At 47.2% G+C, this 16,367-nt stretch overlaps 1 protein-coding gene across 3 annotated transcripts in view; it reads left to right on the plus strand.

Annotated features, from left to right (window-relative positions):
- The window catches only part of ADPGK (ADP dependent glucokinase), a 159,483-nt gene that overhangs the window by 118,397 nt on the left and 24,719 nt on the right, over positions 1-16,367 (plus strand). The window contains exon 4 of one of the 3 annotated variants that reach the window (XM_029065761.2): positions 6,202-6,286. The exons of the other annotated variants lie outside the window; for them this stretch is intronic. Within the exon in view, the coding sequence (XP_028921594.1) occupies positions 6,246-6,286 (41 nt within the window). The 5' untranslated portion in view covers positions 6,202-6,245. The remainder of the gene's footprint in view (positions 1-6,201; positions 6,287-16,367) is intronic. 3 annotated transcript variants of the gene reach the window in all.

Consider the following 16,367-nt stretch of genomic DNA (forward strand, 5'->3'; position numbering starts at 1 on the left):
AATATCATTAAAAAAAATGTGGCAAGGGGATGGCGTTCTGATGTGCCAGGATTGATGAACTCCCCCTAATGGCCTCAAAAAGCCTGGGATTAGAATTCCCAGTTCCTGGGTTTTCAGTGCATCCCTTAGCCTTTAAGTCCTGGCTTTCCAGGGTAGGAGACAGTGTGGCTCAGGGGCTAAATGACAATTTGGAGACCTAAGGGCTGTGAGTGCTGATCCTCCCTCTTGTTCTTAGTGCTCCCCTTTGGGGAACCCTCCCAGCTACCTCCAGAGGAAAGAATGAGGGTCGGGCTAGGGAAACATCCAAGGGGCAGAGAAGATAATGAATCTTTCTGTGGTGGAGCGAAGACTGAGATTTTTCTTTTTTTAGTTGCATTCCCTTCCAGTTGAGCTGAGGAGGCTATCCCACTCAGAGCACCACCTTCACTCTAGCAAAGAACGTGGCATACAGACAGAACCAGATCAGTTGGAGATATCTACCTTCCCCATCAGTCAGTTGCATTTATTTAGCCTTTACTGTGTGCAGAGCACTGGACTAAACACTTGGGAGAGTACAATATAATAATAAACGGACACATTCCCTGTCTAGAGGGGGAGACAGACATTAATATAAATAAATTACAGTTATGTACATAAGTACTGTGGGGCTAGGATGGGGGAGACAAATAAAGGAGCAAATCAGGGTGATGCAGAAGGGAGTGGGAGAAGAAGGGCTTAGTCAGGGAAGGCCTCTTGAAGGAGATGTGCTTTCAATAAGGCTTTGAAGTAGGGAAGAGTAACTTTCTGGTACTCTTCCTGCCCCACTCTAGAAGCAGGGGAAGTTAATCTGATTGTAGGCCAAACTCTGACCCTGAACCTTCTTCCTGTGGTGACGGTCAGATCGACGGCAACTCTTCTTAGTTGTTTTCATGCTTGACCATTTGATGGAAATTTACCTGTATGGAAGGGGTCTAGTTGGATGAAAAGAGGTATGAGAGGCAGAGGGAATATGACCATGGGCTCAAAGAAAGGAGAGATGAGTGAACAGGTTTGCTTGACTGGTGGAGTTCTAAAATTATGCCTTCTGGACACACTGTGCTTTAGAACACCAAAACCACCATGGAAACTAAATTAAGGAAACCATTTAGCCACATCTCCCACCCAGGGAGCTGCCTGGGAGAGAGGAAAACAGAACAACAAATAGCTCAATTTCCAGTGACTGCCAAATTTCAAAGGGCTTTCTCAACCCTTAGATAATTTGGATTAAAAGCCTTCCTTTGCCCTACATCATCTGGGGGGAAAGGAGGCAGCTGACTAATCAGTTACTGACTGTCAACTCCAGCACAAGAGGGAATCCGCTGTGGGAGCTTTCTGCTATTTTATTTGTCTCCTTTTAGAGGAGTTGTTTGTTTTGAGGCCACATGAGTACGGTCATACTCATTTGGCAATTTATGAAATTCGGGTTCCATTTTGGCTCTCAGTCCTTCCCCTCAGAGGCAATGATCCTCAATCAACATTTATTCCCAATCAGTCAATCGAGCATATTTATTGAGCTCCTACTGTGTGCAGAACATAATACTAACTATTTGAAAGGGTACAAGAGTTAGAAGTCACAATCCATGCCTTTGGGAACTAACAGTCTGGTAGTAGGGAGAGATAAAATGGTTAAGGATAGAAGATGAGAAAGGAAAAATGGGTATGAAGATGGTTAAACAATGCAGAATGCAAATCAGTATGTACAGATGTGCTGCAGGAGGGTGGGAGTGCATAAAGAGAAGCAGCTTGGCTCAGTGCAAAGAGCATGGGCTTGGGAGTCAGAGGTCATGGGTTCGAATTCCGACTCTGCCACTTGTCAGCTGTGTAACTGTGGGCAAGTCCCTTAACTTCTCTGTGCCTCAGATACCTCATCTGTAAAATGGGGATTGACTGTGAGCCTTAGGTGGGACATCCTGATTTCCCTGTATATACCCCAGCGCTTAGAACAGTGCTCTGCACATAGTAAGCACTTAACAAGTACCAACATTATTATTATTATTATTGTTGGTGCATGCTGAGGTGGTAACTGGGTTGTGGAGAGGGGGAGATATGACCTAGGAGGGAGAAATGAGGGATGTCCAGGGATGAGGCCGGAGGCAGGGAGACCAAAGAGGAGACTGCTACCACAGTCAAGCCAGGATTTGCCAGAGCCAGAACCAGGGTAGTGACCACTTGGACCAATCAATCAATCAGTCATTTTTATTGAACACTTACTTTGTGCAGAGCACTGTACTCCGTGCTTGGGAGAGTACCACACAACAGTTGGTAGAACCATTCCCTGAACACAACAAGCTCACAGTCTAGAGGGAGACTTGGATGCAGAGGAAATGTTGTAGAGGAAAACCAACAGGATCTAGCAAGAAACTGAATATGAGAGTTGAAAGAGGGGGAAGACTAGAGGATAATTCTCAGGTTCTGGACTTCAGAGAAAAGGAGGATGATGGTGTCGTCAACTGTTAAGTGAAGTTAGATGGAGGAGAAGACTTGGGAGAGAAGATGAGCAATTCAGTCAGTCATAAGACAAGGCTGGCAGGACAGATCTCCTGGAGGAAATGCTAGATTGCAGAGAAGGTGAGAGGTCAGGGCTAATGAGGTAGATTTGGGATAGTGGAAGTCAAGGGAGCAGCTCCCAAAGGGAATGATTGTGAAGTGAGAAGGGATGGGGCCCCCAGATCATAGCCTTGAGGGGACGCTTCTCTGATTCTTTGATCTTCTCTGCCTGCCATCACTCACTTCAAGTTCTAGAATATCTTTCTGTCATCTGACCTCCTTCTTCCTTCCTTCCCTCCACCTCCCTACCCCAACAGGGGTGGAGACAGCATAGTATAACGGAAAGAGCACAGGCCTGAGAGTCAGGACCCCTGGTTCTTATCCCGGATTCTCCATTTGCCTGCTGAGTGACCTCAGCCAAGTCACTTAACTTTTTGACCTCCACTCCCTCATCTGTGAACTGGGGATTAAATACCTATTCATCTTCCATTGAGTCCTATGTAGGACAGAGACTGTGTCTGATTTGATTGTACAGTACTGTAGTACTTACTACAGTGTTTGCCACATAGCCCTTAACAAATATTACTGTTATCACTGTTATTATCATCGCTTGGGGCGAGTCGCTTGGCTCCTCTGGGCCTCGGTTCCCTCATCTGTAAAACAGGGGTTCAGTCATTCAGTAGAGAAGCAGTGTGGCTCAGTGGAAAGAGCACGGGCTTTGGAGTCAGGGCTCATGAGTTCGAATCCCAGCTCTGCCACTTGTCGGCTGTGTGACTGTGGACAAGTCACTTAACTTCTCTGGGCCTTAGTTTCCTCATCTGTAAAATGGGGATTAAGACTGTGAGCCCCACGTGGGACAACCTGATTCCCGTGTGTCTACCCCAGCGCTTAGAACAGTGCTCGGCACATAGTAAGCGCTTAACAAATACCAACATTATTATTATTAGTAGTAGTAGTAGTAGTATCATTATTCCAGTACAGTCAGTGTGCTGTCTACACCTTTTAGTGGATCCAGTGCAGCAAGTGGCTATATCATCAAATTTGGGGAGCCCAGCCCCAGGGTCAAAGTGTCCCATGGGTAGAGGCTCATTCCCAGGGTCAAACTGGCCCTCTGGGTTCCTAGGAAAATCTCAGGGGAGAGGTGCCCAGATGGACTGCTCTGGAGAGTAACTGGATCTAGATCCTCAGAGTCAGTCGAGAACCACTTAAACTTCTCCCAATGTCCTTCTCTCTTTCACCCTCAACACTTAAGCTTTCTTGCTTAAGGTTTGGAGAAGCGGTATCGCCCAGGGGAAAGACAATGGGTCTGGGGGGTCAGAGGGTATGGAACGCCCTTCCTCCTCAAATCCAACAGACACTCTTTCCCCCTTCAAAACTTTATCGAAGGCACATTTCCAAGAGGCCTCCCCAGAGTAAGCCCCACTTTTCCTCATCTCCCACTCCCTTCTGCAACACCCTGACTTGCTCCCTTTTGCTCTTCCCTCCTCCCAGCCCCACAGCACTAATGTGTATTTCTGTAATTTTCTTTATTTGTATTGATGTCTGTCTCTCCCCCCACCCCGCCCCCAGCTAGACTGTAAGCTCGCTGTGGGCAGGGAATGTATCTATTGTTGTATTGTACTCTCCCAAGCTCTTAGTACAGTGCTGCTTTACTAAGTGCTGCAATACAGAGAGAAGCAGCGTGGCTCAGTGGAAAGAGCCCGGGCTTGGGAGTCAGAGGTCATAGATTCGAATCCCTGCTCTATCACTTGTCAGCTGTGTGACTTTGGGCAAATCACTTAACTTCTCTGGGCCTCAGTTCCCTCATCTGTAAAATGGGTATTAAGACTGTGAACCCTATGTGGGACAACCTGATTATCTTATTTCTACCCCAGCGTTTAAAACAGTGCTTGGCACATAGTAAGCGCTTAAATACCATTATTATTCTGCACACAGTAAGCATTCAGGAAATAAGATTGAATGAATGCATGAATCCTAATCACAGCTCTGCCATTTACCTGTTGTATGGCCCTGGGGAAGTCACTTAACTTCTCTTTGGCCCAGGTTCTTCATCTGTAAAATGAAGATAAAGTATCTGTTCTCTCTCCCTGGGAGACTGGGAGCTCCCTGAGGGACAGGGACTATCTTCAATCTAATTCTCTCCTTTACATACAATATGCCCCAATGTGTGGAACATAGTAAGCACTTAAAAAATGCCACAGTTAATTCATTACTGGGGTGTCCCAGAGTCAGCCTGGTCCTAGGATTCTATTCAGCTGAGCATATCCCTGTGCCTGCTCAGCTGGGCAGTGCGCAAGCACAGTGGAAGAAGTGATGAACACTGCTTCAACCCAACTCCCTCCTTGCCCCACCTCACCTTGGGTCCTGCACCAGGGACTACAATTACATTGTTCTGTCCTTACTGTCAGCCCAACCATCTTACATTGCAAAGGTTTTAATAATAATAATAATAATAATAATGTTGGTATTTGTTAAGCGCTTACTATGTGCCGAGCACTGTTCTAAGCGTTGGGGTAGACATAGGGGAATCAGGTTGTCCCACATGGGGGCTCACAGTCTTAATCCCCATTTTACAGATGAGGTAACTGAGGCCCAGAGAAGTTAAGTGACTTGCCCACAGTCACACAGCTGACAAGTGGCCGAGCCGGGATTTGAACTCATGTCTGCTCTATCTGTCATCCTGTTTTGCCCCCTGAGGTTTAAGTATGACCCAAGCCGATAACTGATAAAACAGCTGAAGTTGCATGTAAGGCCAGAGATAGGTCACTCTCACAAGCCTACAGGGTTTGCTCACTGAATTTTTTTTTTGCCAAAAATTGCATAATCTAATATCAACAACAATAAGCACCTTTATTTTTTTTCCCCAGCTACGTTTGCGTGAGAGCAATGACCCACATTGTGGGCTAATTAACACTCTGGGAGAAATGCATGTCTCTGCAACTCTTTAGTGGAGATGCCTTGTGCCCCACCCAACTGCCTCCAGAACAAGGAGTTTGGGCGGAGGGCAGTGCCCCTGTTACCCCCTCAACCTGTCCAGGTCCTTTCATGGACCTCATAATAGAATGATTGAGAAAGGCTAAAGATGAGTTTGCCTTCATCTAACTATGTTAAACCCCTCTGCATGGGGGTTTCTAGTCAAATGGCAGGAAATGTTTGTATTTAATTACTGGGACTAAAATATGCTCCCTTGACCCTTGTTCTCCAAGGTCTCATTGCCAGACCCCTTTCTTCCTTCACTGTTTCCCCTTTTTCAAAATCTGAATTTTGTGTTCCAAAAGTTGTCTTAGTGCCAGCCTTTGGAAAAGACATATCTCATCATTGGGGTCCCTTGGGGAATTCTGGACTATTGAATTTCTAATTGCTGTATTGTTTGAAATTCAATCGTATTGTTTTAAGTATGTGTCTTTCCCCCACAAGCATGGTGTAGTGAATAGAGCACAGGCCTGGGAGTCAGAAAGTCATGGGCTCTAATCCTGCCTCTGTCTGCTGTGTGATCACGGGCAAGTCACTTCACTTCTCTGTGCATCAGTTACCTCATCTGTAAAATGGGGATCGAGACTGTGAGCCCTTCATGGGATAGGGACTGTGTCCAACCTGATTCGCTTGTTTCCACCCCAGTGCTTAGTACAGTGCCTGAAACTCAGTGAGCGCTTAACAAATACCATAATGATAATAATAATAATTATTATTGTTCAGCCTGGAGCTGTCAGAATTGTTCACCTGAAGGGTCACTTCAAGATATGGATTGGCAGTGCTCCATCTCTGCTCATAAAGTGTCCAGGTACGCTCCTTTGTGCTCTCTTTATTTCATTGTCCCTGCCCCTTTTTTGACTTGTTTTGCATATTATTTAATAATAATAATGATGATGGCATTTGCTAAGCGCTTACTACATGCAAAGCACTGTTCTAAGCGCTGGGGAGGATACAAGGTGATTAGGTTGTCCCATGTGGGACTCAGAGTCTTAATGCTCATTTTACAGATGAGGTCACTGAGGCCCAGACAAGTGAAGTGACTTACCTCAAATCACCCAGCTGACAAGCGGCGGAGGTGGGATTTGAACCCATGATCTCTGACTCCCCAGCCCGTGCTCTACCCACTGAGCCACACTGCTTCTCTAGAAACGTGGGTCATTTAAAACACAACGCATAGAAACTTTCTCGGGCTCTGTTCCCAGCCTGAGAAACAGCAGCGACCTGTTAAGAGAATGAAGGGTCACTATGGTTACAGTGCATGGCTCAGTAGTAAGAGCTCGGGCTTGGCAGTCAGAGGCCATGGGTTCTAATCCCGCTCTGCCGCTTGCCAGCTGGGTGACTTTGGGCAAGTCATTTCACTTCCCTGGGCCTCAGTTCCCTCATCTGTAAAATGCTTCATCTGGGAAGCAGTGAGGCTCAGTGGCAGGAGCCTAGGGTTGGGAGTCAGAGGTCATGGGTTCTAATCCCTTCTCTGCTGCTTGTCAGCTGTGAGACTTTTGGGCAAGTCACTTCACTTCTCTGGGCCTCAGTGCCCTCATCTGTAAAATTCATTCATTCAATAGTAGTATTTATTGAGTGCTTACTATGTGCAGAGCACTGAACTAAGCGCTTGGAATGTACAGTTTGGCAACAGATAGAGACCATCCCTGCCCATTGACGGCTTACAATCTAGTCAGGGGGGACAGACGGACAAAAACAAGACAACTTAATAGCAATAAATAGAATCAAGGGGATATACGCCTCATTAACAAAATAAATAGGGTAATAAAAATATAGATGAAGCCCCACGTGGGACAACCTGATCACCTTGTATCTCCCCCCGCGCTTAGAACAGTGTTTTGCACGTAGTAAGCGCTTAACAAATACCATCATTATTATTATTATTATTAAAATGGGGATTAAAGCTGTGAGCCCCACATGGGACAACCTGATGACCCTGTATCTCCCCCAGCGCTTAGAAGAGTGCTTTGCACATAGTAAGTGCTTAACAAATACCATCATCATCATTATTATTATTAAAAAGGGAATTAAAACTGTGAGCCCCACATGGGACAACCTCATCACCTTGTATCCCCCCAGGGCTTAGAACAGTGCTTTGCACATAGTAAGCGCTTAACAAATACCATCATCATCATTATTATTATTAAAAAGGGAATTAAAACTGTGAGCCCCACATGGGACAACCTGATCACCTTGTATTCCCCCAGCACTTAGAACAGTGCTTTGCACATAGTAAGCGCTTAACAAATACCATCATTATTATTATTATTAAAATGGGGATTAAAGCTGTGAGCCCCACATGGGACAACCTGATGACCCTGTATCTCCCCCAGCGCTTAGAACAGTGCTTTGCACATAGTAAGCGCTTAACAAATACCATCATCATTATTATTATTAAAAAGGGAATTAAAACAGTGAGCCCCACATGGGACAACCTGATCACCTTGTATTCCCCCAGCGCTTAGAACAGTGCTTTGCCCATAGTAAGTGCTTAACAAATACCATCATCATCATCATTATTATTATTAAAATGGGGATTAAAACTGTGAGCCCCACATGGGACAACCTGATGACCCTGTATCTCCCCCAGCGCTTAGAACAGTGCTTTGCACACAGTAAGCGCTTAACAAATACCATCATTAGTATTATGATTAAAATGGGGATTAAAACTGTGAGCTCCACATGGGACAACCTGATCACCTTTATCTCCCCCAGCGCTTAGAACAGTGCTTTGCTCATAGTAAGCACTTAACAAATACCACCATTATTTTTATTATCATTACTACAGGAAGGCTTGGGGCCGGAGAGCAACTCTCTTGTCCCTGTCCCCGCAAAGGAGTGGCTAATAAAGTTTTTACAGACCCGGCTTCCTTGAGTGGAATAGTCCATGTTGTAGGCGATGGAGGTGACTGGAACGAAAGGAATCTTTCCAAGAGCTAAATGAAGAAAGGATGTTTTTCTTTTAGGATCGAAAAAATTGAGAACGCGTTATTTCGATTTCTCCTCCTTGGAACTCGAGGTCTTTTCGAAGCCGCGCACTTTTTCCAAAGACCCTCTGCCATCGTCCCCCCCCCCCCGTCCCCACAGTGGGAGAGCCCCACGGGGCTGCCGCTTCCTTCCCCATTCTGGAAAGTCGTTTACGTCCGTGGCGGCCGGCGCTGGCGGCGCTCCCGAGTTACGCACACGGGGCGACCGCTCTTCCTTACGCACTTGACGCCGGGGAGTTACGGAAATAGCGTAGGAGGGTGAAGGAGGGTGGGGGGGCGGGACTGGTTCTTCCTGGCAGTGGCGCCGGGCACAGCCGGGTCAGGAGGACGTCGGAGGACGCCACCGCCCCGGGCACCGGCCCCTTCCCCTTCGGCCGGGGCCGTGGAGGGCCTGCCGACCTCCCCCCCGCCTCTTCCGAGGGAGGGAAACTTCTTTTTAACGCCGGGAGGGGAAAAAGGACCATCCCCTCCTCCATTCCTCAGCCCCCCCCCTTTCTAAGAAACCAGGACCAGCCCTCATTACCCTCGGCCCCCCTCTGGGAGGAGGAGCCAGACTTGGGCCAACTTGTCTCTCAAGGCTTTTATTTAAAATTAAGATTAAAAAAAAGCCAAAATCCAGGGAGTTTCCCCGAGGGCAGGGCAGGGGCCCCACTTGGGCCCTCGGGCTCCCGACATCCTTCGCGCCGGTGGCCATGTGGCATAAGTCGGTGTGCGGGGCGTTGTTGGCCCTGGCCGTGGCCTACTACCTCCTCCTCCTCGACCCGGAGTTGCCCCAGTCGGCGTTGGAGTTGCTGTCGACATCCCTGCTCCCCTCTCTGCAGGGTGCGGCCTCCAGAGAGGGGAGCATGGTGGCCGCCTGGGATGCCGTCATCATTCCGCCCACCAGGCAATGGACCAAAGTCGCCGTGGGGTAAATATTAACAACAGAAAAAAAGTCTCTTCTTTCCGTAGGACGGATGGTGATGTCTGTTACACGCTTACTGTGTGCCGAGCGCCGGGGTGGATGTAAGGTGATCAGGTTGTCCCCCGTGGGGCTCACGGTCTTCGCCCCCGTTTTACGGAGGAGGGAACTGAGGCCCAGAGAAGTGAAGCGACTGGCCCAAAAGCGCCCGTGAGGCTCACAGTTAATCTCCATTTTACAGATGAGGTAACTGAGGCACAGTGAAGTGACTTGCCCACAGTCACACAACTGACAAGTGGCAGAGCCGGGATGAGAACCCACGACCTCTGATTCGCAAGCCGGGGCTCTTAATAATGTTGGTATTTGTTAAGCGCTTACTGTGTGCAGAGCACTGTTCCAAGCGCTGGGGGAGATACAGGGTAATCAGATTGAGGCTCACAGTTAATCCCCATTTTACAGATGAGGTAACTGAAGCACAGAGAAGTGAAGTGACTTGCCCACAGTCACACAGCTGACAAGTGGCAGAGCTGGGATTAGAACCCATGACCTTTGACTCCCAAGCCTGGGCTCTTTCCACTGAGCCACACTGCTCTAGAAAGGCCTCTTGTTGAGGTTGGTTGCAGAGGCCCGCAGACATCTTGAGGGAGAACCTCAGGCAGCATCCAGGGGAGGACTCTTTAGATCAGAAAAATGTCTGTTTCTCCTCCCCCACTTCACCCTGCCAAAGATCTCTTGGAAAGGTGAAGATTCGGCAGGAAACAAGTCACCAACCGTGTAAGAAGAGGAAGTATTCTCAGAGGTTTATCTTACATTGCAATCACAAAAGAACCATAAATATAGTTAGCATGTTGTTTTTTGGATAACTGACTCCTCCCCCCCCCCCCCCCGATTTATCAGTTTTAGGAAAAAATGGGGACATTTGCCAAAATGCAAACAACTCCCAGCTAGCCTAAATGGCTTTGAAGCAGCCGCATGGTGTAGTGGATAGAGCACGGGCCTGGGAGTCTGAAAGTCATGGGTTCTAATCCCAGCTCCGCCACTTGCCTGCTGTGTGACCTTGGTCAAGTCACTTCACTTCTGGGCCTCAGTTGCCTCAACTGTAAAATGGGGTTGAGAGTGTGAGTCCCACGTGGACACGGACTGTATCCAACCCGATTTGCTTCTATCTACCCCAGTGCCTGGCACATAGTAAGCGCTTAACAAATACCATAATTATAATTATTATTATTAGAAATGTCTTGCTGATGCAAAATCTCACATGAGTCTCAGGTAACTTGGGTTGAACTCAACAGTGCAAATGTTAAGAAGTGGCGATAACTGTTTTGTAGTATATGGTGGGTGGTTATGGGAAGATAGATGGCCAGGTCTTCTTCTGAGGAAACAAGGAAATGGCCTCAAAGCAAGCGAGTCTGAAGTTGCAAATAAGAATTTCTTCATGATCGGGGTTGTGAAACATAGAAATGGGCTGCCAGGGGAGGCTGTGGAGTCTACCCGTAGAGAGCTTTCAGAGGATAGACAAGCACTCAGTCTGGAGGCAAGGGGCTGGAACTAGATGATCTCTCAAGTTCTCTTCCAGCGGAAGGATTCTATGTTTTTAACTTTAAAGTTTTGTTATTACTGTGATCAGTAATAATAGTAATGGGCATTTATTGAGCCCCCACTGGGTGCGTTATACCGTACTAAGCTCTTGGGAGCTACAGAACAGAGGTGACACATTTCCTGCCCACAAGGACTGTACTCCAGTGGGGGAAACATATGTAAAAATATAGAGTAATATAATTGAATGTTCAATTAAATAACAAAAGTTGATATCTAGATGGATATAAATAAGTACTGAAGGTTGCTGGTAGGTGTGTACAATATGAGGTGCTGGAAGGTAATCAGAGAAAGCTTGTTGGAGGTTGGATTTGGGGATGGTATTGAGAATGGGGTGCCTGCCAGGCTTGGGGAGGAAGGGGGGAGATCCAAACTGGTGGAACAACAGGGCCAAGGAGTCAAAGGTGGGGGAGAAGAAAGCGAGGTGTAGTTAGGTTAGCTTGAAGTGAGGGAGGAGAGCGAGCAGGGGAGTAGCAGATGGAGAGCAGATGTGAAGATAGGGCAAGTTGTTTGAGTGCCTTGAAGCTCAATGTGAGGAATTCTTGTCTGATGCCAAGGGACACAGGAGGCCTGTGTAGGGTTTAGAGGAGTGGAATGATAATGGGCCAAACAATGCTCCAAGAAGATGATGTGCAATATAGATTGGAGGTGGTAGAGGCTGGAGGCAGGGGGACCAGCAAGGAAGCTAGCCACGATTTAATTAGTGCTTAGTTTAGGTGCTAGATGTCTTGGGTGAAGAGAATGGCCATAATAACAATTGTAGTATTGAAACACTCCACTATGTGCAAAGCACAGTAGTAAGGTAGATTCAAGATAGGCAGGGCATAGTCTCTGCCCCACACAGGGCTCACAGTCTAATGAGGAGAGAGAACATTTTACAGATGAGACACAGAGAAGTGAAGGTGGTGATGTGGCAACTCTTCTGTTGGAAGAACTCGCAAGATTTGGCAGAAGTTTTTATGTGAGTTTGAAAGTCAGAGATGATTCCAGGATGTCACCGAGGTTGTGGGCTTTGGGGCCAGGGAGGATGGTTGTGTTTTCTACAGTGATGGCAGAGTTACAAGAAGGAGTGGGTTTGGCGGGAAGATGAGTAGTTCCATTGTAGTCATTCTCAGTGTGAGGTCCCGGTGGGACCTTCAGCTCGAGATGTCCGGGAGGCAAGGGAGATGTGAGATTATAATCACATGTCCTCCAAGAGGCCTTCCCCAATTAAGCCCTACTCCCTTTTCCATCTGCATCCCCCGTGTATTTGAATCTCCATGAGGTTCTAGGACGCTTGTACCAGCTCTGTTGTCTTGCATTCTGTCAAACTTCACACAGAGGCAGCGCTCGATTACCCTTGAATGATGGATTGATCTGTAACCTTTAAGCTCTTGATATTCATTCATTCATTCAATAGTATTTATTGAGCGCTTACTATGTGCAGAGCACTGTACTAAGCGCTTGGGATGAACAAGTCGGCAACAGATAGAGACAGTCCCTGCCGTTTGACAGGCTTACAGTCTAATCGGGGGAGACGGACAGACAAGAACAATGGCAATAAATAGAGTCAAGGGGAAGACCGTCTCGTAAAAACAATGGCGACTAAATAGAATCAAGGTGATGTACAATTCATTAACAAAATAAATAGGGTAACGAAAATATATACACTTGAGCGGACGAGTACAGTGCTGTGGGGATGGGAAGGGAGAGGTGGAGGAGCAGAGGGAAAAGGGGAAAAAGAGGGTTAAGCTGAGGAGAGGTAAAGGGGGGATAGTAGAGGGAGAAGAGGAGCTCAGTCTGGGAAGGCCTCTTGGAGGAGGTGAGTTTTAAGTAGGGTTTTGAAGAGGGAAAGAGAATCAGTTTGGCGGAGGTGAGGAGGGAGGGCGTTCCAGGACCGCGGGAGGACGTGACCCAGGGGTCGACGGCGGGATAGGCGAGACCGAGGGACGGTGAGGAGGTGGGTGGCAGAGGAGCGGAGCGTGCGGGGTGGGTGGTAGAAAGAGAGAAGGGAGGAGAGGTAGGAAGGGGCAAGGTGATGGAGAGCCTTAAAGCCTAGAGTGAGGAGTTTGTGTTTGGAGCGGAGGTTGATGGGCAACCACTGGAGTTGTTTAAGAAGGGGAGTGACATGCCCAGATCGTTTCTGCAGGAAGATGAGCCGGGCAGCGGAGTGAAGAATAGACTGGAGCAGGGCGAGAGAGGAGGAAGGGAGGTCAGAGAGAAGGCTGACACAGTAGTCTAGCCGGGATATAACGAGAGCCCGAAACAGTAAGGTAGCCGTTTGGGTGGAGAGGAAAGGGCGGATCTTGGCGATATCGTAGAGGTGAAACCGGCAGGTCTCGGTAACGGATAGGATGTGTGGGGTGAACGAGAGAGACGAGTCAAGGATGACACCGAGATCGTGGGCCTGAGAGACGGGAAGGATGGTCGTGCCATCCACGGTGATAGAGAAGTCTGGGAGAGGACCGGGTTTGGGAGGGAAGATGAGGAGCTCAGTCTTGCTCATGTTGAGTTTTAGGTGGCGGGCCGACATCCAGGTGGAGACGTCCTGGAGGCAGGAGGAGATGCGAGCCCGAAGGGAGGGAGAGAGGACAGGATATTGATATTCACTCCATCCTCAGCTCCACAGCATTTATGTACATATCCGTAATTTATATTAATGTCTGTCTCCCCTCTAGACTGTAAGCTCCTCCAATCAATCGGTCGTATTTATTGAGTGCTTTCTATGTGCATAGCACTGTACTAAGCATTTGGAAGAATACAAGAGTTGGTAGACACGTTCCCTGCCCACGAGGAGCTTAATGGTAAATTAAATTAAGGGAGATGTACCTAAGTGCTGCCGGGCTGAGGATGGGGTGACTAAAAAGGTGCAAATCCAAATGCAGAGGCAATGCAGAAGGAAGAGGGAGTAGAGGAAATGAGGGCTTAGCTGAGGAAGACCTCTTGAAGGAGGTGTGCTTTTAATAAGGCTTTGAAGGCGGGAGAGTGATTATCATATATGAAGAGGAAGGGAGTTCCAGGTCGGAAGCAGGACATGGGTGAGGGGTCAGAGACCTGGGTATAATGAGTAGCTGGAGTTAGAGGAGCGAAGTGAACATGCTGTGTCAGAGGTAATGTAGGAGAGGTCATGGTGATTGAGTGCTTTAAAGCCAACAGGTTCTGTTTGATGCAGTGGTGAATGGGCAACCACTGGAGGTTCTTGAGGAGTGGGGCAACATGGCCTGAACGTTTTGGAGAAAAATGATCCAGGTAGCAGAGTAACTGGAGTGGGGAGAAGCAGGAGGCGAGGTGGTCAGCAAGCAGTCTGATGCAGTAGTCAAGGTGGGATAGATAAATACTTGTTTCAACGTTGTAGCAGTTTGGATGGAGAGGAAAGGGTGAATTTTAGCAGTGTTGTGAAGGTTGAACCCACAGGATTTAGTAACAGATTGAGTATGTGGGTTGAATGAGAGAGATGATTCGAGGTGTTAAGTTTGAGGGGTTGGCGGGAATCCAAGTAAAGATATCTTGAAAGCAGAGGGAAATAGACTGCAGAGGAGAAGGAGCAGGGCTGAAGATACAGTTTGGGGAATCATCAGCTTAGCGATGGTAGTTGAAGCTATGGGAGTGAATGAGTTCTCCAAGTGAGTGGGTGTAGATGGAGAATAGAAGGGGACCCAGAACTGAGCCTTGATGGACTCTCACTGTTCAAGAATAGGAGGCAGAGGAGTCAGTGAAAGAGACTGAGAATGAGCGGCCAGAGAGATAGGAGGTAAACCAATAGAGAACAGAGTCAGTGAAGCCAAGGTAAGATACTGGTTCCAGGAGAAGGGGGTGGTCCACAGTGTCAGAGGCAGCTGAGAGGTCTAGGAGGATTAGGATGGAGTAGAAGCCAGAATGTGTCTACCAACTCTGCTGTTTTATACTCCCAAGTGCTGAGTACAGTGCTGTGTACACAGTAAGCTCTCAGTAAATTTCATTGATTGGTTGAGGAGAGATCGGAACTGGAGAGGTAGACTTGGAAGATGACTACATAGAGATGGGAATTGAAGCCATACAAATGGATAAGCTTCCCAAGACAGGGGGGTGTAGAGGAAGTTGAGTAGGGTATCCTAAACAGCCTTCCTGAATGCCCACAGTAAACAGATGAGACAGAAGAGTAAACGGTGAATGAAACTGAGAATGAGCGGCCAGATATTTTGGAGATGAACTAGGTTAGCACTACGTCATCAAAACTGAGACCTAATGGGGTTTTAAGGAGTGGAAGCGGTCCACAGTGCCAAGCAGCTGAAAGGTTAAGGAGGATTAGAACAGAGCTTAGCAACTGGGACTTGGCCAGAAGGAAGTCATTGGTGACCTAAGAGAGTGCCATCTTAGTGGAGTGAAGAGGTCGAGAGCCTGACTGGCTGCGGATGGAGGAGAGGAAGCAAAGTCAGTAAATGTATACAGACTATCCCGGCGGCTTGATTAGGAATGGGAGTAGGGAAATGGGACAATAGCTGGAGGGAGCAGGGTTTGAGAGAGGACTTTTTTCATATTGGGAGAGATTTGAGTAAAGACCTGGAAGACAGAGGAGAAAGAACCAACAGGGCGGCATGTGAGAGGACGAAAATAACAATGGGATGCGTGAAGGAGAGTGGGTGCAAGCAGTTTTAGAAAGAGAGGGGATAAGGACAGAGGAGAGGTAATGCGGTGGATTTGGACAACAGGAGAGAGATGTCCTCTTGGAATAGCCAGGAAGCAGAAGAAAAAAGAGGTGTGCTATTGGAATAGTGAGCAGGTTATGGAGGGACTTTGGGGAAGCTCCTTCAGTTTGTAGCTCTCTTACCAAAGTGATTTGCTATCTCCACATGTTGATTTTGATATTCTTAATATGTCCTTTTATTTGGTTCAGTGCTTAATACAGAAATATTTGTTTTTTTCATCTCTTAGTTTAGAGCTTGCAAAATATAAGGGACTCTGTGAAAGTGAATAATATTTCTGGCCCTCTGATATTTACATTAAATCTATACACACATTGCACAATTTTTTGTTGCAAAGAAAAAATAGATAAAGCATCCTGCCTGTGTAATAAGGTATTAATAATTTTTATATATTAGTATGTACTGTGTACTGAAAAACAGACCATCTCTTAAAAAATAGAGCATTCTTTCTGCCTGCCATTATTTTTTTTTTTTTGAAGCATTGCTCAATTTTTGCATCCTGGTTTTTCTTATTCATGCTTTGCTCAAAAGTCAGTCAGTCAGTCAATCAATAGTCTTTACTGAACACTTACCCTGTGCAGTCCACCATACTAACAGCATGGGAGAGTACAACAGAGTTCGATTAGTTCTTTGCCCTCAAGGAAGCTTGCATTTTAGTAGGGGAGGCAGACACTAAAATACATTACATTTGGGACTGGAAGGGCGTTGAAGCAACAGAGTGTGAAGATATATAAATAGGTTCTT

Source organism: Ornithorhynchus anatinus, chromosome 5 (genome assembly GCF_004115215.2).
Source record: "Ornithorhynchus anatinus isolate Pmale09 chromosome 5, mOrnAna1.pri.v4, whole genome shotgun sequence".
NCBI classification, from domain to species: domain Eukaryota; kingdom Metazoa; phylum Chordata; class Mammalia; order Monotremata; family Ornithorhynchidae; genus Ornithorhynchus; species Ornithorhynchus anatinus.